We start from the raw sequence: 23,187 nt of genomic DNA, 5'->3' as shown, positions 1-23,187 counted from the left end.
TCTTACAATCTCATTCCCATTCAGTAGTTAAATAAGGTATCATGTGACCACGACTTGCAATGTTATTGCCAGCTTTTCCAATGGCTTTGCTTGTTGGAAGCTAGTTGTGACGTGTTCAGACAGTTTTCATGTCGATATGGGATGCCGAAACATTCTTAAATGTGAGAATTGATCACAAAGCTATTTTTTCTCACTGTAGTAACTTTGAAAGTATGTTAAACAGGGCAGTCATTAAGTGAGGATTACCTCTATGGGGGCATACCAAGGTATGCACATTACTACTCATGCCACTGCATTCTGGATCAGTGGAAGCTTCAAGAGTGGCCTGGGGCTGGGTGGCCTTCAAGAGCAGCCCCATGTAGAGCATATTGCAGTAGTCACAGCATTAAGGTTTGAATGAAGGGCATCCAATTTAGGAAAGGTGTGTTGTACAAAGGCCTTCCTGGCCACAGCTGACAACTGTTCTTCAAGCAGAAGCTGGGAGGTCCAGGAAGACCTTCAGACTGCATCCCAACTCTAAAAGGGAAGTGGCATCCCATCCAAGGTCAGAAATGGAATATCCAAGATCTGGGCAACTCAAACACCCACAACCACTCAGTCTTGATCAGGTTGAGCCAGAGATGGTTTCTCCCCATCCAAACCCATATAACCTCCACTATGCTCTCCTGATATATTTGTCAATAATTGTTAGGAACATACTATAAAATGTTTATTCTCCTTTGGTTTCTCTCTGGAGGAAAGAAACTTTGTTGGCAACAGTCCTGTACTTTTCAAGGAAATATGGGCACTAACCAATTCAACTACTTTCTCCGAGTAATTTCAGTCGAATTTCAACAGCTAAAAGAACTTACATGACAACTGAGATATAGGGGGAAAATATTCATTCAACCCAGAATCTATTTGATGGTTATGAATCTTATAACCCCAAATGTATATTGTTGGAGAAGTGTTTTCATCATTCCATTATAATAAAAAATATGTCTCATCTTAGAATCCCATGACAGACAGTAGTATTTTCAAATGTTCAACGTGGACAAAAATGGTGGCAATTGAAGAACTGGGCACATCTACCAAGAACAGGTATATGATTTACTTATTACCAACTAGAAATGATAAAAAAGATAAGATAGGCAGGAGAAATGGAGTTATCAACAAACCCGCTTGAGCTCCTTCAGAATTTGTTCATCTACACCTTCTTCCAGAAAAACATCTCGTACTCCTTCAATCACATCATCAATGACCGACTTGTAGAATTTAGGCTGCACAACACATAAATTGGAGAAAGAGATGTAAGAGGGGAGCTGCTTCTGGGTCCTATATTCCATTGAGATAATACATCTAAGAAATAAGGATTTTGTGCACAAACAAAGAATCTCAGAATGTTGTCTTTTGTTAAGAATAAATGGGTCAAAAATAAATGGGTGCTGAATGGAGATTGAATACAAAAATTCAGTGACCAGCACAATGGTCTAAATTAGGGGTGTCAAACTCAAGGCCCAGAAACGCCTGGAAACAGCGAAGGACCAGTCCGTGGTGCTTCTGCCAGTGAAAACAGGCTCCCGAGCTCAGTTTTTGGCTGCCACGACCTCCTGCAAACCCTCTGCCAGTGAAAACAGAATTACTGTGCAGCCCTCCCGAGCTCAGTTTTCACCGGCAAAGGGTTGCAGGAGGCCGTGGCAGCCAAAAACGGAGCTCAAGGATCTGTTTTCAATGGCAGAAGCACCCGACAGTAGTGACATTGAGCCAGCTACGCTCTTCTTGGCCACACCCACCCTGGTCCCCCGAGGTCAAACACAACTCTGATGAGGCCCTCAATGAAATCGAGTTTGACATAACAGGTCTAAATGAAAATAAATTGTTTTAGCATGCTTCTTTTTTTTAATCTTGGGCCTTTAATTCTTTTTGGCTTAGTATTTGTTACTCCTTTTCTGCAGACTGCACAATTATCCCAAAAAGAGAATAGTTTTAGGAGTATATTCATACAACACAATGATGCCTAGTCCCAAAGAATACACATAGCCATCTAAAGAGAAGTTCCATAAAGGAGTTTTAAAACCCAGGTCCCAGATTTCCTCCCTGTTCCATCCCCAGTTGTGATGATAATAGAGAAAACAGAACAGTTAACACTCATGGGGTTGTCCTCAAAAGATATGAGTGCAAATGCTGGCTTGCTAGGGCAACTCACTCAGAAAAAGAGGGAGCAAGCTGAATCATGCACAGGCTGGAGTTTTAAATATTCCACCTGGCCTTAGTGTACAATATGTTTTTCATCCTGTCAACAAAAGCCACACCCTCCTTAAAATATTAAGTGAAAAAAATCATGTATTTTTCCTTTCTCAAAAAAAAATTTTTTTAATGTAATTGCATTATCCAAAATAAGGGAATGAGCAACAATCCCCTTCCTTTTAAAGATGATCTCCTTATCAAAACTGGCATCTGAGGTGCAGGCAAGGAGTTCTTGCCAATAATTCTCAAAGCTCCTTGTTGTGTGAGAAGAGAATAGAATAACAGAGTTGGAAGGGACCTTGGAGGTCTTCTAGTCCAACCCCCTGCTTAGGCAGGAAACCCAACACCACTTCAGACAAATGATTATCTAATCTCTTCTTAAAAACTTCCAATGTTGGAGCATTCACAACTTCTGGAGGCAAGTTGTTCTACTAATTAATTGTTCTAACCATCAGGAAAATTCTACTTAGTTCTAAGTTGCTTCTCTCCTTGATTAGTTTCCACCCATTGTTTATTGTTCTACCCTCAGGAGCTTTGGAGAATAGCTTGACTCCCTCCTCTTTGTGACAACCCCTGAGATATTGGAACACTGCTATCATGTCACCTCTGGTCCTTCTTTTCATTAAACTAGACATATCCAAATCTAGCAACTGTTCTTCATGTTTTAGCCTCCAGTCCCCTAATCCTCTTTGTCGCTCTTCTCTGCACTATTTCTGAATGGGATGAATTACATACTAATGCCACAATAAATAAATACTGGCATTTTATAATGTTAACAGTATTGCAGTTTTTCAAATCTGTTCTGAAATGCAGTGCAAATTTGGACTGATTATGTTTTGCATTCAGATCAAAACTATATTCAATTTAGATCAGAGTCATTGTGAGAGATAGCAAATTAATTTAAGCATGGGCTTAGTTTGATTCTTTTAAGTATTCACCCATAAAGCAGTCCTTCTGTTAACTAAAGCTTTCCAACTAGATTTCTTCTGTGTTTTTTTATCATTTATTATCTGGGTGAATAGAAATACAAGGCAGGCACTAAATTATACACACACAACCTCAAACAAGTAATTTGAAGCAGATGACCTTTTAAAGAAACAATGAGCATTTTTGTGAACAGCAGGTATGTGTCTAAACTCTAGATTTACTGAATCAAAAAAACCAAAACATTTCAAATACCTGCTTCATGTTATATGGGAACTGTGATAATCTGAAGGTCAGAAGTACCAGCCAGAAATTTCAAATTTGAATTCAGCACTAAATTGTGAGGTGTTCTAAGGTAAATCATTATGGCTCAACATACTTTGTTATAATTAGTGAAATAATGTAGCGTGACATTCTTTGATGCTCAAAACACAAAGTATATTACATTAAATATTATTCCTCATTTGACTTTCAGACACATTTCTTGTCAACTAAAGAATTACTATCTAACCTAGTCAATTAAGAAGATAGCTACTCTTCAGACCAATTCTAAAAGGATTACCAAGTTACATTTTTCCAAGGATATTGTTTCGAAACTCATTCTACACTTATCCCCAAACTACTTCCAAGTGATGGGTGGGACTGATTTACTTCTGAATGGAAGGAGATGCAGGCCACCTGTAGCACCATTACATGGTGGTCAGATTACTCAGAGCAGGAGCCCTTGATGAATCAAGACCTAATCCAGCTCTTTATCCTACTCAAGGCATCTTCACAGGCAGCCACTACTACTTATAGTCACCTAGGCATCCCATTATCTTACCCTGTGAATAAGAATCTAGAGGCCAACTGCCCAAGTCTGAAATACTGTTGCTTATAGCCTATCTATCCAGTTTCACAGCCTTCTCAAACCAGCTTTGTGTAGCATCATCATGTTTGACTTAACCTGTTCAGGGATTTAGTCCTTCCTCTTCAGCAAGATGGGTTTTTCCCCCACTCACTTACTGAGGCCATGTAAAGGATAGCAAATACATTTGCTAGTATGCTCCGTTTAGTATTAATCTTAGTTGTGATAGGTTAGCCTACAAACCCATCTCTATTATGTATCTCCAGAAAATAGGTTTACTGTATTCAATAGCCAGGAGACGAATCAACGTAGCCTCCTCCTGCACTGAGCAGACCTTCCTACCCTGGGGAGGGGGGTCGGCTCAACCTGGGCAGGCTTTCAATCCACTTTTTTTGTTTTCCTTCTTTCAATTCCCCCCCCCTCCACCCCCACACTTCTTTCACCCTCACCACAGGGTTGCCGTGAGCCATCGCTTCTCGCTCTCTCCTCTCCCTCTCCCTCTCCCTTTCTCTTTCTCTTGCGGCGCCTCCGGTCTCCGCCGGTGGCTCCATGGCGCGCTTAAGCGGCCGCCGGGGCTCCCAACGCTCGTCCTCGCGCGCCCCCTGGCGGTTCCCCAGGCAACAGCCACGCCTCGCCGAAATCTGGCGTTTTCGCCAGTTAGCGAAGCAGAAAAGTAAAGCGGGGTTCAGCAAGAGCCCGAAAGGAGGATTCCTGACGTGAGAATCCAGTGAAATAACAATAGACAAACATTGAGTACTTTCGAGAAAAAGGGGGCGACGAGGGAAAGGCTCTGGAACAGGTTGGTAGTATCAAATTAACTCCCTCCTTTATGCCAGGGGTGTCCAAACTTGGGAAGACTTGTGGACTTCATGGCTGGCTGGGGAAATGAGTGGCTGCATCGTCTTCGAACATATTCTGGGTTCATTGACCCGACAGACGACTGTCGAGGAGGAATTACTGCCCGAGATAATTTTTGGGACTCCTGTCCTAGGTATAAAGCGCCATAGTTATCTCCCTTCTCAATAGTGTATGAAATGTTGCTTTTAGGTCAATTTGGAGAGCAGTACGTTTTTTTAAAAACAACGTTTTAAAACGTGTACCTGAAGAGGAACACAGGTGCACCTTTACCTCCATTGGGAAAGCTTCACCTTACCAACAACCACTTTTTAGGCTAGCTTGTTGCGGAAACCCAGTTGATGTGGATCATTCATGATTCAAGGTGTCATTGTGTCAATACAGTCGGACAAGAGTAAGTCACATGCTTGTGGGGGTTTTCCTGGGAGGCTGGGAATCTGAATTGAATCTTTTGCATTCATTCTTCATCCCTCTTTATTGCCACCCTGTGTTGTATGGATTTTGGCAGCCTATGTATGCTAGTCCTAATTGTTTTGGAGTTGTCAACACCCACAGTTTTGTTAAACCACAATTCCCAGCATTCCTTACTACAAAAAGGTTGGGATGTTGAATCTTGGGAGTTCAGCAGCAGCTGGAACCTCACCTGTTGCCTCTTCCTGTAAGGCATAAATTAGAAGAAATTTGGGGAGGAAATTTCTGTAAGTTGTGGAGATTTTGTAACTCTTCTGGAGAGTTACAGCTTTTCTTGAGATAATAGAAACTAAAACAGCACTAATTTTGTTGCTCCCATTTCTGATCTGAGCAGCCTCAACCTGGATTTCCAATATGCCAGGCATATAAAGAAAAAAGGGAGGGTGTGCTTACTGCTTTTTGCCCCTCTCAATATCAACTGGAGGGAAGACCACTCCCCAATCACAGCACATGGGCCCCCTAAGGGGACATTTAAAGGGATAAAGCCTGTTCACTGATTTAGCCATATCACAACTCAATTTTCCTGCACTTGGGATAGCTAGTGGCTAACAAAAGGCTCTTCCCCCTGCTCCCATCCCAACCCCTGGGATTAGAGAGTTGGGAAAATGAAGAGCAGTGGATCTCCCTCTTTCACCTGACTGATAATGGGGGAGGCTGCCTAGTACCTAGGTTGGTTCCTCTTTCAAAACCAAACTTCCAAATCAATTGGCTTGCAGCTGTGGCAATAAAGGAATCAGCCCACCCCTGAAAGGCTAGGGGCCACAGGGAAAGATGTGTGTCAACTGGCTTAAAGTGGCCAACAGGCACTGATTCATAGAGAATCACATGCTGCACAGAATGGTCAATGAAGTGCACCAAACTTTATCCACAGCAAAAGCTGTGTTGGAATAAGGGGGAAAACACTTAAAGCCACAATAGTCAAAGATAATCTCTCTTAGATAGCAATGCTTTAAAAAAGAAGCTTGCCCAGACATTTGTACCATGGTTAAGGGCAACAAGGATTGATTGCTAGAAGTTGTTCCCTGTCCTGCCTGGATATGCCAAGCAATAGAAACAGCAATAGCACTTACAATAATACAATAATACAATAGTAGAGTTGGAAGGGACCTTGGAGGCCTTCTAGTCCAACCCCCTGCCTAGGCAGGAAACGCTATACCGTTTCAGGCAAATAGCTATCCAACATCTTCTTAAAGACTTCCAGTGGTGGGGCATTCACAACTTCTGGAGGCAAGCTGTTCCACTGATTAATTGTTCTAACTGTCATGAAATTTCTCCTCAGTTCTAAGTTGCTTCTTTCCTTGATTAGTTTCCACCCATTGCTTCTTGTTCTACCCTCAGGTGCCTTGGAAAATAGTTTGACTCCCTCTTCTTTGTGGCAACCCCTGAGATATTGGAACACTGCTATCATGTCTCCCCTATATAACTTAGAGTTATATACTGCTTCATAGTGCTTTTAGAGCCCTCTCTAAGCGGTTTACATAGTCAGCATATTGCCTCCAACAATCTAGGTCCTCAATTTACCCACCTTGGAAGGATGGAAGGCTGAGTCAACCATGAGCCGGTGAGATTTGAACTGCAGCTAGCAGTCAGCTGAAGCAGCCTGCTGTAGTGCGCTCTAAGCACTGCTCCACCTCGGCTCTTTAAAGTAGCATTCAAAGTAGCTTTCAATGCACTGTGGCTGCTGGGTGAGTTGCAACCCCTTTTGCTGTATTTTTTGTAAGTGAAATAGCATGGGACCGTGATGGTGAACCCATGGCATGTGGAGCCATATCAGCATGTATGCAAGCCATTGCCTTAGCTTGGCCCCAGTGCACATGCGCCCGCTGGCCAGCTGATTTTTTACTGGCCCGCTCATACTGCTCTATCCTTCCCAAGAGTCTCCACGCAATGCCAGGTAAGTACAGGGCTCACGCAGAGGCTCTGGGAGGTCGTTTTCAACCTCCAGAGGGCCTTTGGGGGGACGAGGGAGGCCGTTTTCACCCTCCCCAGGCTCCAAGAAAGCCGTGTGCGCATGAATGGAGCAGTGGGGGTGGTTCACATGTGTATGCGCAGGGGTAACAGGGCGCGGGAACATTAAATTATGGGTGTGGGCATGCACGCATGCTTTTGGCACCCAAGGCGAAAAGGTTTCGCCATCACTGGCATAGGAGACGTCCTGAAGATCAACAGTGAAGTACTTTAATGAATCATACTTTTTTTTTCTGTGAACGTATCAGATCCTGTTTTAAAGTATGCTAAAACACTTTTAACACTTCTCATGATACTAAATTCCAGTTACACATTATGTTTCCCGGTGCAAGTTTTTGACTGACCTGCAGTCATTTTCAAAGCATGAACAGAAGCATTGTTTCATCACAGCCCAGGTGAAGCAATCCAAAGTCACTCTGGGTTCTCACCTGGCTACTAGAGAGGGAGATATGGGATTGAAGCAGGTCAAACCCACCTGCTCTTTTGAAAGACCAGTTCCTTTGGCCGCCTCTTCTACTCTACCCCAGTGTCTATAAGTCTTGTGTAGTGTATACAGAACTTCTACCAGAATGTATTTTCTTCCTCTGCTTTCTTTTTTCCCTTTCTTCTTAGACTAAACTCTAAGGAATTATCTTATGTGTGCTTGTACATGTTCTAAACTATAAGCCACTCTATGAATATCTGATTGAACAGATTAGTCAAAAATGTTTTTAATAAGGATTGTGGGTGTGAATGCAACAGAAATAACACCCTGATTTCAAAAATAAAACTGAAAATTGCTCTGAATAAACTAAACCAATCTTATAATTTACTTAGCAAGGTTTTCAGCCACTGGGTAGGGTTGAGAGTCAGTGACTGGTCCAAGGTCAGCCAGTGGAGGTTGCAAGAATTGAAATAATAAGAGTTCTTATGGAGGAGGAAACTAGGGGAAGCTCGGTGCTCTATTTTTACTGATAGTATTTGGAAAATGTGGGTCAACAACACCATGATGAATCCTATAGATTCAACATGGATAATAGTTAAAAGTATTGAATCAGAATCAGAATAGAGCTGGAAAAGACTTGGAAGTCTGCTACTCCAGCCCCTGCTCAAGCAGGAGAGCCTTCTAACATTTCAGACAAGTGACTGTCCAGTCTCTTCTTTAAAACTTCCAGTGATGAAGTACCCACAACATCTGAAAGCAAATCGTTCCACTGGTTAATTGTCCTCGCTGTTAGGAAGCTTCTTCTTAATTCCAGATTGTTCCTCTTCTTGATTACCATAGTTTCCATCCATGTTTCTTGTTCTGCCCTCTGGTGCTTTGGAAAATAAATTGAACCCCTCCTCATTGCGGCAGCCTCTCAAATACTGCTATCATGTTTCCCCCAGTCATTTTTTTCCTCTAGACTAGCCAAACCCAAATCCTGCAACCCGTTCTTCATGTGTTTTAGTCTCCAGGCCTTTGATCATTTTAGTTGCTCTTCTTAGCACTTTTTCCAAAGTCTCAACATTTTTTTTGTATTGTGGTGACCAAAACTGGCTGCAGTATTCCAAGATTATGGCCCTACTAAGGCTTTATAACGCAATACTTTATAAATATACTTGATAAAAATTGAGGAGATTCACTTCTGTTCTCAGCCATGAAAGTTCATTTGGTAACATTGGGCGAGTCACTACAGGTAGTCCTCAACTTACAACAGTTTGTTTAGTGACCATTTGAAGTTACAACAGCACTGAAAACAATGCTGTTATTACCATTTTTCACACTTATGGCCATTGCAGCAACCCCGTGGCCATGTGATTTACATTCAGATGTTTGACAACTGGTTCATATTTGTGACGGTTGCAGTGTCCTAGGGTCATATGAACACGTTTTGTGACCTTCTGACAAGCAAAGTCAATGGGGAAGCCAGATTCACTTACCGTATTTTTCGGAGTATAAGACGCACCTTTTTTCCTCAAAAAAGAGGCTGAAAATCTGGGTGCATCTTGTACATCGAATACAGCATTTTTTGCCTCCCGAAGCCCCGCCCCCTTCACCAAAATGTTTGTGCATACCCTTATGGAGGCTTTCAGAGACCTCCTGGGGGCTGGGGAGGGCAGAAATGAGAATAAAATGGGCCATTCCCCCCCCCAGCCCCCAGCAGCACTCTATAAGCCTCCATAAGGCTATGCATGCAATTTTTTTTTACAAAAACTGGGCCCTTTTTGCAAAAAATGGGCTGGTTTTTGCTCGTTTTTGACACACCCCCAGGAATACTCTGCAAGCCCCCCCAAGGCTATTCCTGCCCTTTGGGGGGAGAGAAACAGGCCTGTTTTCGTGAAAAATGGGCCTGTTTTTGCGAAAAACGAGCCGTTTTAGGGAGATTTGCAGAATGCAAAAACTTTTTTTTTCCTTTTGGAAAGTTCTTTAACTGATTGATGAGAATTACATTGATCAACTGCTGTGCCAGCAGAAACAAAGGCTTAGGTGCTGCAGATGTCAGCAATTTCCTTCTCCAGCACATGGATAAACATCTACCTACCTACCTACTCTCTCTCCCTACCTATCTACTGTATTTCTCTCTTTTCTCTCTCTCTCTCCCTCTACCTACCTACCTACCTACCTACTCACTCACTCTCCCTATTTATCTACTGTATATCTCTCTCTTTCTCTATCCCTTTACCTACCTACCTAAGTACTCTCTCTCTCTCCCTATCTACTGTATTTCTCTCCCCCTCTCTCTCTCTATTTCTCTCTCTATATCCCTCTATCTACCAACCTACCTACTCTCTCTCTCCCTACCTATCTACTGTATTTCTCTCTCTCTATCCCTCTACCTACCTACCTACCTACCTACCTATACTCTCTCCCTCCCTACCTCCCTACTGTATCTATCTCTCTATCTATCTCTATTTCTCTCTCTCTCTCTAACCCTTTATCTACCTAACTACTTACCTAACTACTCTCTCTCTTTTCTTACCTACCTACTGTATTTCCCTCTCTTTCTCTCCCTCTCTATCCCTCTATCTACCTACCTACTTTTTTTTTTAATTTGCCTGTTCAAAACCTTGGTGCGTCTTATACTCCAAAAAATACTGTAACAACAATGTTACTAATTTAACAACTGCAGGATTCACTTAACAAATATGACAGGAAAGGTCATAAAATGGGGCAAAACTCAACAAATTTCTCACTTAGCAACATAAATTTTGGCCTCAATCTTAGTCATAAGTCGAGGACTACCTGCATCTCTCACCCCAAGATTAACTTTGTTAGGGATGTAACCCTAGTCTTGGCTTGGCAATGTGTATAAGCCATGATTGTAACAAATGTATGTGTTACTTTAAATGCTAGAGAGATGTAATTGGTTGCTGTTACCTCAAGCAGCCATAAGAGGGAGCCAGAATGACTGTTAGCTCTCTGTTTGTTAGATGCTGATCGTGGATACTGTTTGATACTGCTCGTGAGTTACTGAGTCTTGCTACTGTTAGCTCTTTTGTGTGTTAAACTGACTATCTGATAACTGACTGACTGAACCGTGTATGATTTAGACTGTAAATTGGACTCTGAATAACTCTCTATTTCCACATAGTAAACTACTATATTTTATAGTATTCAGTGTCCCTGTATGCTGGTTTGTGCGTGTTCTTCCATACCACTCTCATTACGCTTCTCTGCACACTTGCTCTCCTAACGGAGAGCTTACTTACTTAACAAACTTCAGAGGACTACATTGGTATGGTGATAAACTTGGAGAAAGCACTGCAAGACACCCCCCCTCAAAGGAAAGGCACAATATAAATGTAATAACTAATCTAATTTTGTGAAAGCAGATGGTGATTGCAAGAATTTGGATGCCACACTCATTTGAGAGTTGCCTTGAAACAGCTTGTGTAGCTATTTAACACATCACCCTCCAGATACATTGCACTTCAGCAACCTTGATTCCTAGCCAATGACAAATACCATGTGAAATACATGGATCAAACAGATTGCAAGGAGCAGCTTCAGCTACTTTAATAATAGTCAGGTTTCCTGCAATTGACCTGGGTTTGTTTGCTTTTTGTTGTTGCTTGTTTGCTGGCTTCATTCTTCTCTGTTATCTAAACCTCAAATTTCTTTTAACTTCTGTAATTTTTTTTAGACTTTTTAAGCTACTGTGTTTAGTTCTCTCTTATTTTGTGGGTATTAGTTAACTCACTATTACCCATCTATTATTCAGTCTCGTTTTGAACTGACCAACTGCATGGGTTTTTAAATGTCTTGTTACTCACTCTGGAAGCATTTTATACTCAAGGGTCAGAACATAACATCAGCTTTCTGGGTCCCCCCCCCCCCAAGAATCAGTCAGCACCTTGTGAACCGCTAAGCTGTTTAACTGTGGACTCTTTGTGGAATTCTTTATAAGTTCCCCCACACATTCTGTAAAATTGTGCAACATTTTAGGTTTCCTTAAACCGGTGTTTCTCAACCTTGGCCACTTGAAGATGTCCGGACTTCAACTCCCAGAATTCCCCAGCCAGTGATGGCTGGGGAATTCTGGGAGTTGAAGTCCGGACATCTTCAAGTGGCCAAGGTTGAGAAACACTGCTTAAACCTTCATAAGCTCTCTCTTTTCAAGATATTTTGGGGGGGGGGGGGGCATAAGCAAGAAGACTCTTAATCCATCACCCTTCGTGTAGACCCTGACTGGTTGTGAGATTCTCAAAATCATCATGTTGGACTAATGAGAGGAACAGATGTTCGATTTATCGACCTTTATCAGCAGCAAAACTCCTGTTTTCCTGTTAAGAAGTGAAATATGCCCGCACAATACTCCTGCATTGTCAGGGCTCATTAGCAAGAAGCAATCAAGTGTCTTTTTTTTTAAGGCAGTCATTTCTTTACTTGGCATAGGTGTTTCCTGCCACATCTGCCATTTCCTCATAATTGGAGGTGCAATGCTGCCATCTGCCAGCCAAAGAGAATGATGTATATTTTCTGTGCAAAGCAGAAGCCTCAATTTAATTGTTGATTTCAGCTAACTGAATCTGAAAAATAGGTTTTTATTTGTTTTAAAAAATAAATCATGTAATTACATAGCTGCCCTGTACCCTGAGGCAACAGTAATAAGAACAGTGCAACAAATTGAACGAGTGGGACTGTCTTCCTGTCAAGCAGTTCTGCATTGTAATCACATTTTCTAAATGATACTGTCCAGAATCAAATTGGGTGGTGCTGCTGGTTAATTCTGGTAAAGCGGGTTACTTTACATCAGTAGCCATAACCATGAGCCACAGTGCCACTGTGGTTAGAAGGAAGTATTGCAGGTTGACTTTGCTCACCGCCGGGAGATCGATCTTAACTGGCTCAAGGTTGACTCAGCCTTCCATCCTTCCGAGTTAGTAAAATGTGGACCCAGATTGTTGGGGGTAATATGCCAACTCTGTAAAGTAATTGGAGGATACTGTAAAGCACTGCAAAGCAGTATATAAGTCTAAGTGCTGTTGCTATTGATCTTCATAGCTGAGAATACACATTGGACCAAGCTGCGGGTTTGTTTAATCATGGTATATTGAATTAATTATAGTGGTTGATTTCACACAATTCACCATAAATTTACAACATTTACAAAATACAATGGACAGTTTCATCTAATATTTTAAGCCACAATGAAACAATACTATATAATTTAGTATAAATCTGGTAGCAAGGATTTGATCACAAAACGTACTAACTAAAAGATTTACCAGCTACTATTATGAACACTGTAAAGTATAATACTTAGGACCTCAAGGGAATATTCTTGTCTTATTTATTTTTTTTGCATGCTGCATGAAAAGCATCCATCTCAAGCATAACTTCTAAGTTCAACAACAGAGCACGAAACTGTGCAAACATGTTGAGCAAATATGCCTTCTATGGCATTTTTCAGATTCTTCCCCTGCTTTTTTTGATTGACAAACTCCAACTGTCTTCAGCTTAGAGGTTCCTTCAATATAGCAGGTACCTGGTTAAATAAAAGATCAGAAACTACCATATTAGGAGAGCCTAGAGTTCAAGTTTCCAGATGATATTTTGGGGGCAACCTTGTTTAATAATAATAAGACAGTTATTTGCCAAGCTTGCATTTGTTAAATATGAAAAAAGAGATTCTTCCAATATACAGAGCCACGGAAGTTATAACTGGCTTATTTCTACAATATACTAATCTGGGTAGTGTTCTGTCCCGTGATTCTAATGAATATGCAGACACAGGCTTGGCTGTCTGCCACAACTAATGACGGAGATAAAGCCACCCCTTGGCTAGGAGCCTAGAACGCTATCTTCAAGAAACCAAGATTAGACTTACGGAATGCTTTCTCAACAGCTAGTAAAGTGGACTGTTGTTTCCTGCAAAGATTCTCCTCCCGTCGCTCCACCTATAAGCTTTTTGGGAGGGGCCACAACAATAGCCACCTGTCCCTATTTCCTTCTATGACGTCTTCTCCACAGCTGCTCCCTTCTCTTAGCTCTACGCACACACATATCAGGGACAACCTCCCTCTGTTCCTCCTCACTGCTCCCTGACACAGATGCCACCTGGTGGCCAACAGGCCTCTCTAGTCCCTGCTCTGACTCCAAACACCCTCCAGAGTCTTCTTCATCCTCCTGAGCAGTCCCATAATGGTCATTGCTATCAGAGTCCACCAACAGCTCAGCTGGCCGCTGATGGGCCACAACGGGTAGGTTTGCTTTTGGTAGTAGATTTTGTAATTGTAATTCAAAGGAGTGATGTAGCATATACTAATCCAGTCCATTTGACTAGTTTATGGGTTAACTTACCATGCAAATACAGATATTGGGTTGTTGGAAGAAATGTCCATCTGGGTTCAGTTCCAAGTGGGGAAGAGACACTAGAAACATGATGGCTGCTTGGAAAGATGGTGTTAATGGTGGGCAGGGTCACATGCTTCAAGATCTTGGGCGAAGAAGAAAAAAGGAAGAGATATTCAGTTTTATGCCCTCTCTGGGCTTTTGAATTTGAGCTTGTATTCTGATTGGTTGTCAGACTCCCATGGGGCCATGCAGGGGCAACTCTGTAGGCTGTCCTGAATCCCAGGCTTGGTTGACTCTTGCTGGGCGATGATGTAATGAAATGGCTTTGGGATTCCTATTATGGCTCTGCCTGAAGGAGATAGATCTTTGTTATGTAGAATAGATTGGCCCAAGACTTAATAGCCAATTGACAAAGGTGGGGGAAGCTGACTTTCTGCCTCCCCTTTTAGGGGAAATAGTCTGCCCTTTTAATATTTCCTAAAGTATTTCATTTTTCTAGTAGATGGGTGGGTGCTAACTTCCTACAAGGTCAATTCAGGTATCTGGTTAAAATAATTTAATGATAGACTGCACAGGAAAAAAAAATGCTATCAGGAAGCTGCTATCTCATTGTTGAGACCAGAGCTCTGAAGTGAGAATATCTTGCAAGGATCTCTCCCACCATAGGGATAAATCCTTTTAAGTTTCAAGTTCTAAATTCTAGCAATCTCTTTGCAATGAACATACAAATTGTTAATTCTTTGTTCAATCTTTAGAGACCAGCAAATAGAACTATATTTGCACAACATACTAAACCACAAAAAAGCCATTTTTAACCTAGGTTTCATGTAGACCCAACCCTTGTTGTTAGCTTATGGTTCAGGTTATTATGCAAATTCCACACTGGATCAAGTAGACCAATCTTCAGAAAGCCAAACAACATGTTGCCTCTGTTCAATATGGTTTTAAGTCAAATATTTAGTTTGCAATCTGGTGTTATTTACTTGCGGATAAACTTTATTAAACTTAAGGGGGTTTATTTTTGACTAGACACACAGCACTGAGAGACAGTATAAGCAAGAGAGCAGGCTGTTTCTTATTAGTTTGGTTAACAGTTAATTATATGCAAGAATAAATTGTTCCTTACTTAACTACTGTCTGAGGCTGAAGTTAAAAGGTTGAAAGTAAGAATGGGATTCAGAGTGAGAAGCTTTCCCCATTGGTCATATCCAGGGGCTGTTCATTTTTAATTATTTCTTGTTTACACTGTGCTTGAGAGCTAAAGATGATTTATATTTAATGTCAGCTTTTATTTTTAAAAAGATAAATATTGCTGGTTTTGAGAGCTGTGATCCATTTAAAAAATGCTATTCTGATAGATAGCTGATGCCATCGTCTGGTTTAAAGAAGTACTGCTATAAAGTTAAACGAAGCAGTTGATTATTAAAAAAAAGCCATGCCTTATGTTGCAAATTCAAAACAATTCATTCTGAGTAATTTGCACAGCCCTAAAATAATATCTAAACACTTAAATCAAGGGGAAACATGGTATGATCTCAGCCTGTTGTCCCTCCAGTTGTGGCCTGCTTCCAACAATGTTTAAATGTAGCCTCAAACCACAAAAAGATTGCATATCACTCATACAGTATAACTACTTTACAAACTGCAGCAGTTTTTTTTTTCAAACTAGGCAACTTTAAGATGTGTGGACTTTAACTCTCAGAAGGTTGAAAGGACTAAATTAAAGTCTCTCCCTGGGGAATCTGGGAATTGAAATCCACACATGCTATGTTTGAAAAACACTGATCTAAGGCAATGGACTCCCTGACTAGTCACAATTTTTACTGTTGCCAAGTTGTACTTTAATGCCAAGACTTAAATAGCCAATTAGAAACACACTTGTGTTCCTATTATGACATAGCATTTCCCCCCAGATGTTTGGGTCCAATTGAGTGGAGTCTTCTTTTAGTTGTTTATAATGTTTATCATTTTACATTTTATATATTGGGTTATTTTTGTAAAGATTATGAGTATAATTTTGGGGGGCCATTTTTGTTGTGTCTCATCCACAGACACATTGTTTGAGTTGGGTAGCATTATAAGCAAAGGTAGTAAATCATCTCTCATATATCTCCAGTAGGTTTCTGTGACTGAGAATGAACTTGAATCTGACTCCCCGGGAATATTCCTAAGGCTATTTTGTTTGTTCCATTGATCAGAGGAGAGTCTGCTGGTGATGGGGTGACATCAGCTGAAAGAGTAGGTCCAACATTTTCAACTTGGTATTTGGTATTGAAGCACGGCCTCTTATTTCACAGAAATAAGTATTTCCATAACAACAGCAGAATAAATATCATTTGCAGCCAAATTTCTGAGGTACAATCTGGGGCTGTGAGGATTGCAAAAAAAAATGGATAGGTCTACATACCACCTACATTTACTTGATATATGTAAAACCTGCATGTACAGGTAGTCCTCAACTTACAGCAGTTCATTCAGTGACGGTTCAAAGTTACAACAGCACTGAAAAAAATGACATAACCATTTTTCAGAATTACGGCCTTTGCGGTATGTCCATGATCATGTGATCAAAATTCAGATACTTGGCAGCTGGTTCATATTTATGACTCTTACTGTGTCCCAAGGTCATGTGATCACCTTTTGCGACCTTCTGACAAGCAAAGCCAATGGGAAAGCCAGATTCACTTAATGACCAGATTACTAACTTATCAACCACAGTGATTCACTTAACCACTGAGTCATAAAATGGGGCAAAACTCACTTAACAAATGTCTCGCTTAGCAACATAAATTTTGGGCTTAATTGTGGTCGTAAGTCAAGGACTGCCAATACTGTGATTGAAAACTGGAGAAATAGAAAGGGAACACCACTTTTGGATTTAGGGGGAAAAAAGTTAATGGCAATTCAATCTAGATTTTAGCAAACTGGGTATTAAGTTCCACTAGCTAGTTCAATCAGCAGCAATCAACTCAGTGATTACCATTATACATGTGAGATGTCCAAGCTTTGGGCATGTTTCTCCAGCATTGACTGGTGATCATTCAGTTCTCAAGAGGGAAGGTTGCCCTAGCTTGACTTCATTTGTATCAATTAATTTAAATTTTCTTCTCATATTCTTTAGTTTTTGCATGCTGAATCCTGTCAGAATGACACAGTATGCAATGCAGCAAGAAACCAGAATAGAAAAATTATAGTCTTTATGCAGGATTGAATGTAAACATGCAATCTTACAGTTGCAGATGTCAATAGGCATTTCTTGTGCCAGGTCTGTCAATCAGCACATAATATGCATTCCACAATCATGGTATCAACAAATAATGGCAGATTAGGTTTTGATAAACACACTGCAGGAAAGCCAACTTCTGCCAGATGAAAACCATGTCTCAATAAAGAATTAGAGGAGGAGGAAAATTGCTGATAATTCCTCATGTGATTCAAAATGTAAATATAAGACTTGGTTTATTTTGCTCCTGAGCTCCAAATGATAGAGTTTCATTTTTGAAAACCGGATATTAAAATCTATGGGAGACAACAGATAATCTATTTACCAGCTATTTGAAATGTTTATATACTGTCTTTCTGCTATGAATATAATATGTTCCCCAATCATCACATTATTTAATTGTCAATACATTTAGGTATTCCTTGTTTAGCAACAATTAGCACCAGTAACTCCATTGCTAAGCCCCAGTCACTAAGCAGAAAATCACATGCCTATGATGAACTTACTATGTCACTTTCCAGTTGGTTGTTAAGTGAGTCACCATAATATTAAATGAAACATCATGATTGCAACTTGCAATTTTACTTCCACATTCTCCATTAATTTTGCTTCTTGCAAGCCAGTTGTTCAGCAACCATTCAAAATTATAACAGTGCTAAATGAATTGTACTTATAATTGGTCCTTGGAGTTTCACCAATCACAGCATCCTCATGTTCCTTGCTGGCTTCTCACAAGCCAAGTCAGTGGTGAAGCCGATCAAAAGTTGAATGAAGTCCTTGTTTAATAACCCACATGGTCCTTGCTTAAGGACAGCAACTAGGACTGCTGGAATTGTCCTCACTAAGTGAGGCGGTTGCATGATATCATGCTTTATGATCACCTCATTTATAGTGTTTATAGTGTTTATAGAATTTATAGTGACATAAATTCCAGTCCAAATTGCTGTTGTAACCCAAAGACTACCTTAAATATAAAAGGTTTAAAGAAGTTAAATTAGAATTACATGAAGTATGTAAAATCACCCCCAAAAAATTCTAAGTATAACATAACAACAGTAATGCATCCAAGGAGCAAATTTACTTTCTAATACACCAGAAGGCAATGTAAAGAATAAGTGAAAAGGATGAAAACCGAGACTTCAACTTCTTATCAGTGCTGAATAATTCAGGAAAAGTAGGGGTGGGATTCAGACGGTTCGCACCGGTTCAGGCGAACTGGATGTTAATTTTGCATCCGGTTTACCGAACTGGTTGCTGCAAGGCTGACTGGCCTCGCCCACCCCACCCCGCCCTCCCAGGAGTCTCCATGTAGCCTGTTCATCATGCCAGGTAACTTCAGGGCCCACGCAAAGGCTCTGGGAAGGTGAAAAATGGGCCTCCCCGGAAGTCCAGAAGCAGGCCCATTTCTGGCCTCCAGAGCCCGGAGGGGGCTGCTTTGCCTCTGTCCACCTTGATACAGGTCCAAATAATCCACCTCTTTGAGGACACTCTGTAGTTGGTTCTGAACCACAGTCTCAACAACCTTTTCTACAAAAAGGAAGGATGGAGATGAGCTGGAAATTTTCTCACATTCAGAGAAGACCTTTCAAAAAGGTAAACGAATGCCTTTTAGAGCTGCTGGCATTGATACTTCCTATAAGTTTTTCATAACCTTCCAGTTCCAGAGAACTATTATCCCTCCAAGTGGCTCAAAGAAACCAGGAGACACAAGGATCCATACGTTAATGACATTCTAGAGAGCACCGTATCCACTTTCTCAGAAGTAGCAAGCTGAAAAGAAACCCAAATGAGGCCTACCTGGCTTGTATTACCAAGACTTGATCAGGCACTAAAAAGGAATATCCCCTCTGTAAAATGTGCTCTCCCAGGTTTTAATTGTTGCATCACCTGCAACACCAGGCAGGTGTGTGTGTGTGTGTGTGTGTTATTATTCATGAGTCTCTGGTGACCTCCAGGTCTGCCCCAGACATTACAGAATATCAAACCATCTTTGTAAGGTTGGGCCATAAGGATCATTAGGGATTGCTGCTCACTTACTTTCCTTCCTATTGAGTAATCCCATCCCTGCCTGTGCTCCTGGATTCTGTGTCTAAGATGGAGATGGTATTCTCCAGGTTTATAATTCTGGGGGATTTCAACTTGCTACCTTTGTAACAAGGATCTGAAACTACACAGGTCATGACCATCATGGGAGCCAAAAACCTGGTTCAACTCATCCATGGCCCTACTCACCAGGATCACACATTGGAACTGGTGTTTGTCTTGGGGCAGTGGCATTATGATCTGATTTGGGGGGATGTTAACATCAGTCCCATGCCATAAATGGACCACTCCCTGCTGGCCCTCAAGTTCTTAGCAGTTGCCCCTCACCAAAGCAAGTTGGGGCCTAGTAGAATGACTTGGCCCAGGCACTTTATGGACCCTATGAAGTTTCAGAGGAATCTTAGGGTTTTTCCTGAAGCTTTCAGCAGATACCTCTTGGGATGTTTCTTTGCTGCTTGGAATGAGGAAGTGGTGGCGGTGTTGAACTAAATTGCACCTGGACAGACTTTCTGTGTACATGGATCTCAAGATGAAGTGACACAAGATGCCTAGGACATCATTGTCAGAAGGCAAAGTGTGAAGCCGATCAAGCATATATAAAAGCATATACTAGGATTAACCTTAAGGAAAGAAGAGTAATAAAGTGCAATTCCTTCTCTATCCTTATTGCATTGGTAGACAGCAGCCCAGCAGCTCTCTTTCAGCTGAACAAGTCCCTCCAAGTTAAGAAGGAACGTTGGAAGATCCTCTTGACCAATCACTGTCCTGCAAAATATGCACTGGATTTGAACTCCCAGAAAGATAAGAGGCTCTGAGTCATCTTGTTATTGCAATCTGCTTTCCAGATCCTGACATTCCTTCCATCTGTTGTCTCTAGAATATAAGAATACCACTTTGGTTTGCCTTCCTTGAATATTGGTAGAAGTCTCCAGAGAAGAAAATGTTTGAAATTTGGAAGATACAGCTTCAGGCCAAAATAATTCAAAATTACGAGGGGGGATGTGTGATTATGCTTTTTTTTTTTTTTTTTGCAAAATGTGATATAGCAACGAGAATGGTGCCACACCAATCATTATAAAGTCAGTTTTTGCATGAAAAACTGACAAGCTTAAAATCAGATTAAACAAGATTCAGCTTTATGCGGTATCTAAACTACACTTTTTGGCTTTTCTCTTGTGAACTGCAGCAGGATCATCCCTGGGGAGATAAAAAGAAAAAAATTATATACTTCTATGTGGTACCATTTTCATTGTTCTACTGTACTTTGTTCAGAAGTTACAAGGCATCATGACCATTAGACACCTCCCTCCGTTGCAGGCAAATATACTTGCCTGTGTATAAAAATCTTGAAATATCTCGAAAACTTTAGCCAACCAGCACCTTTGTCACCTGTTTTCTAATTCATCTAATCGAAATATGTAAAATTAACACATTTTATCTCGGAGGTCGATAATTTCCCAAAATTTGTAGACCAATGATATCAGAGACCATTCTTTCTCACCATTAGGCTCAGGAGGAACTCATTAGGTTTCCTGAAGAAGCTGGAAGATTGAAAGGGAGGACTGTGTTGGAAGTGAGCCATCATACAATAAATTGAGTAATTTCCTATGGTAATTAGTTGTGGAATACGCAGATATTCTCACCCATTCAGGGAAGTTGATGCATGACTAATTCCCTACAGAACTTGCAGTAGTATATACTAGTTTTACCTTTTCACGTGTAGAACAGTTCTCCAGTAATTCCTCTTTTAACTATAAAGAATATTCAGTAAGTATCAAACCGCATCAGATCTATAGCTCAAATGTTGATATGCCTTTCAACATCAAACCATTCTTCTGTGAGCAGCAAGGCCTGAGAGTTGATACAAAATAATGAGGAATTTGAACATAATCTATGCACCTCTGAGAACACATGCATTATTTGACTCCAGAATCTGATGGGTATCTACAGTGTAAGTCATCTCCCACATGAATAATTTAGAATCGTTTAATATTTTTACCTCCTTGGTGGAAAAAGCTATGGAAAGATTTGGCCTGAGGCTGATGTCTTGGTTGATTCATCCCAAAATGATTTTGTTCCCTTGAGATCTGGGAACAGGTTTAACAGCTGAACAGATACATGAGAAGAAGTTCTTGAAGCATTTGAAATCCCAGGACAACTGATAAGGCCTTTTCCTTATCTTTGGTTTCCACTTATGTTTCCTCAAATAGTGTATCATAGAATAACTTGTCTTGTTGAATGACCTCAAATGTACTGCACCTTTAAATCTGGAATCAATATTATTTCAGCCAGAAGTTTCTATATACTGTGCAAGTATAAGATGGTTGGGGGAGAGCCAATCTCACTGACTAAGTTTTCTTTTATCCTTCGCTGAGGATCAAGGTGACAATGAGATCTCAGAGCAGCCTGGGGACTGCTAAAGAGACCTTCAGCAAAGAAATCAATGTAGAAAGGGTTCTCCTTGAGCCTTGCTCTCTTATTTGAATGATCATCAACCAAGATTGTTTTTTCAGCCCTTGTGTTTTTATCAATGATAGACAGCCAGTGACAGTGAAGGGAGCAAAGAAGTGAAGGCAACAGGGAGAATCCATGATTGAGGAAACTTCCCCTCTTACAGAGAGCTGCAAAGAGCTGGAATCAAGCCCAGGTAGCCTTATTCATGTAATTCAACTGCAAAATTTGATGTGATGACTGACTGCCCAAATAAGGCCCTGTCTTCACTAATGGCTCAGTTCCCTGAAATAATATGTGGAAACAAGATCAATGTATGAATTACATGTTCCTTTGGTGTAATCCATTGATTCTGCAGTAATTACTCCCTCAGAAATGGAGGGGAGCGCCCATATGGAAGGACCTTCTCCTTGGGGCTTATATTGTACAAGTTTCACAGACCCTTCTGAGGCATCCAAGAATCAAGATAGACTAAATTCCTTTCATTCTGGTCTCCTCATCTTGATATCTACATAAAGTACTAGATAGTAGAGTTGCTCTTAGTATGGCCACCACGGTTAGGCAGAAGAGGAACAAAAGGCTTCCTCCTTCAATAAGTGTATTAGGTACAATTAATGCTTTTATCAGAATAGATGGGAAGGACAATCCCAAGAATACTTTTCTACACTGTGGGAAAACAGAATTATATCTGTGCATACTCATTTACATAAAAGCGTTGCTTTTGTGATTAACAGTGTGTTCTTACTTTAAAAAATACAACATAATTCTCTTTCACCAAAAAATCTAAATGGAACAAGTTTTAGACCTAAAAGACATTTCTCTGCTCTATCCACTCCTATTCAGTGTCAGAAATACTCTATGTATATTTACACTGCGTACATACTAATTTTATGTAGTTTATCACATAAATAATATATACATTTTAAAAGTATTATTCCTTCCACAGCAAAAAAACCCATACTGGCATAAATGGATTGTTCCTACAGAAAACTGTGCATGTACGCACACACACACACACACACCCTGAATATTTTGGTGCATTTCCTTCCAATACTTTTGAATTAGCATGACTAAATGCATAGATAAAATGTTCCTTCTTTGTTGTACACCATGCCAATTTTCCTCCAAATCATAGCTTAAAGTAAATGTTATTGATTTTTTTTGGCCATAAGCCCATTATTCTAGTGTGATTACTTCTTTGAAGTTTGCATCCACTTTATCATACAATTTTTAATTTGTTTTGTCTCCATATTTCAATAAGAATATGTGCCCTAATAGATTGTCTTGATTATGTTAAAGTATTCTAAATTCTGCCCTTTTTCTCAAAGTCCATCCTTTCTTGAGATCAGTTTTTTTTCTTCCAACCATCAACCATGGTGAATGCTTACCTTTACAGAACAGTTCTTACTGTGGCTTTAG

General features: G+C 40.6%; 1 protein-coding gene across 1 annotated transcript in view; it reads right to left on the bottom strand.

The window, feature by feature from the left end:
• The window catches only part of LOC309387452 (stonin-1-like), a 61,673-nt gene that overhangs the window by 14,473 nt on the left and 24,013 nt on the right, over positions 1–23,187 (bottom strand). Inside the window, exons 5-6 of the mRNA XM_081943933.1 lie at positions 4,447–4,708; positions 1,158–1,259 (exon numbers count right to left, since the gene is read on the bottom strand). Coding sequence (XP_081800059.1) covers positions 1,158–1,259; positions 4,447–4,708 — 364 coding nt within the window. The remainder of the gene's footprint in view (positions 1–1,157; positions 1,260–4,446; positions 4,709–23,187) is intronic.

This window comes from Natrix helvetica, assembly GCF_964273705.1.
Source record: "Natrix helvetica genome assembly, chromosome: 2".
Taxonomy (NCBI): domain Eukaryota; kingdom Metazoa; phylum Chordata; class Lepidosauria; order Squamata; family Natricidae; genus Natrix; species Natrix helvetica.
The sequence above is the reverse complement of the archived record's forward strand: the minus strand, read 5'-3'. Positions and strand labels throughout refer to the sequence as shown.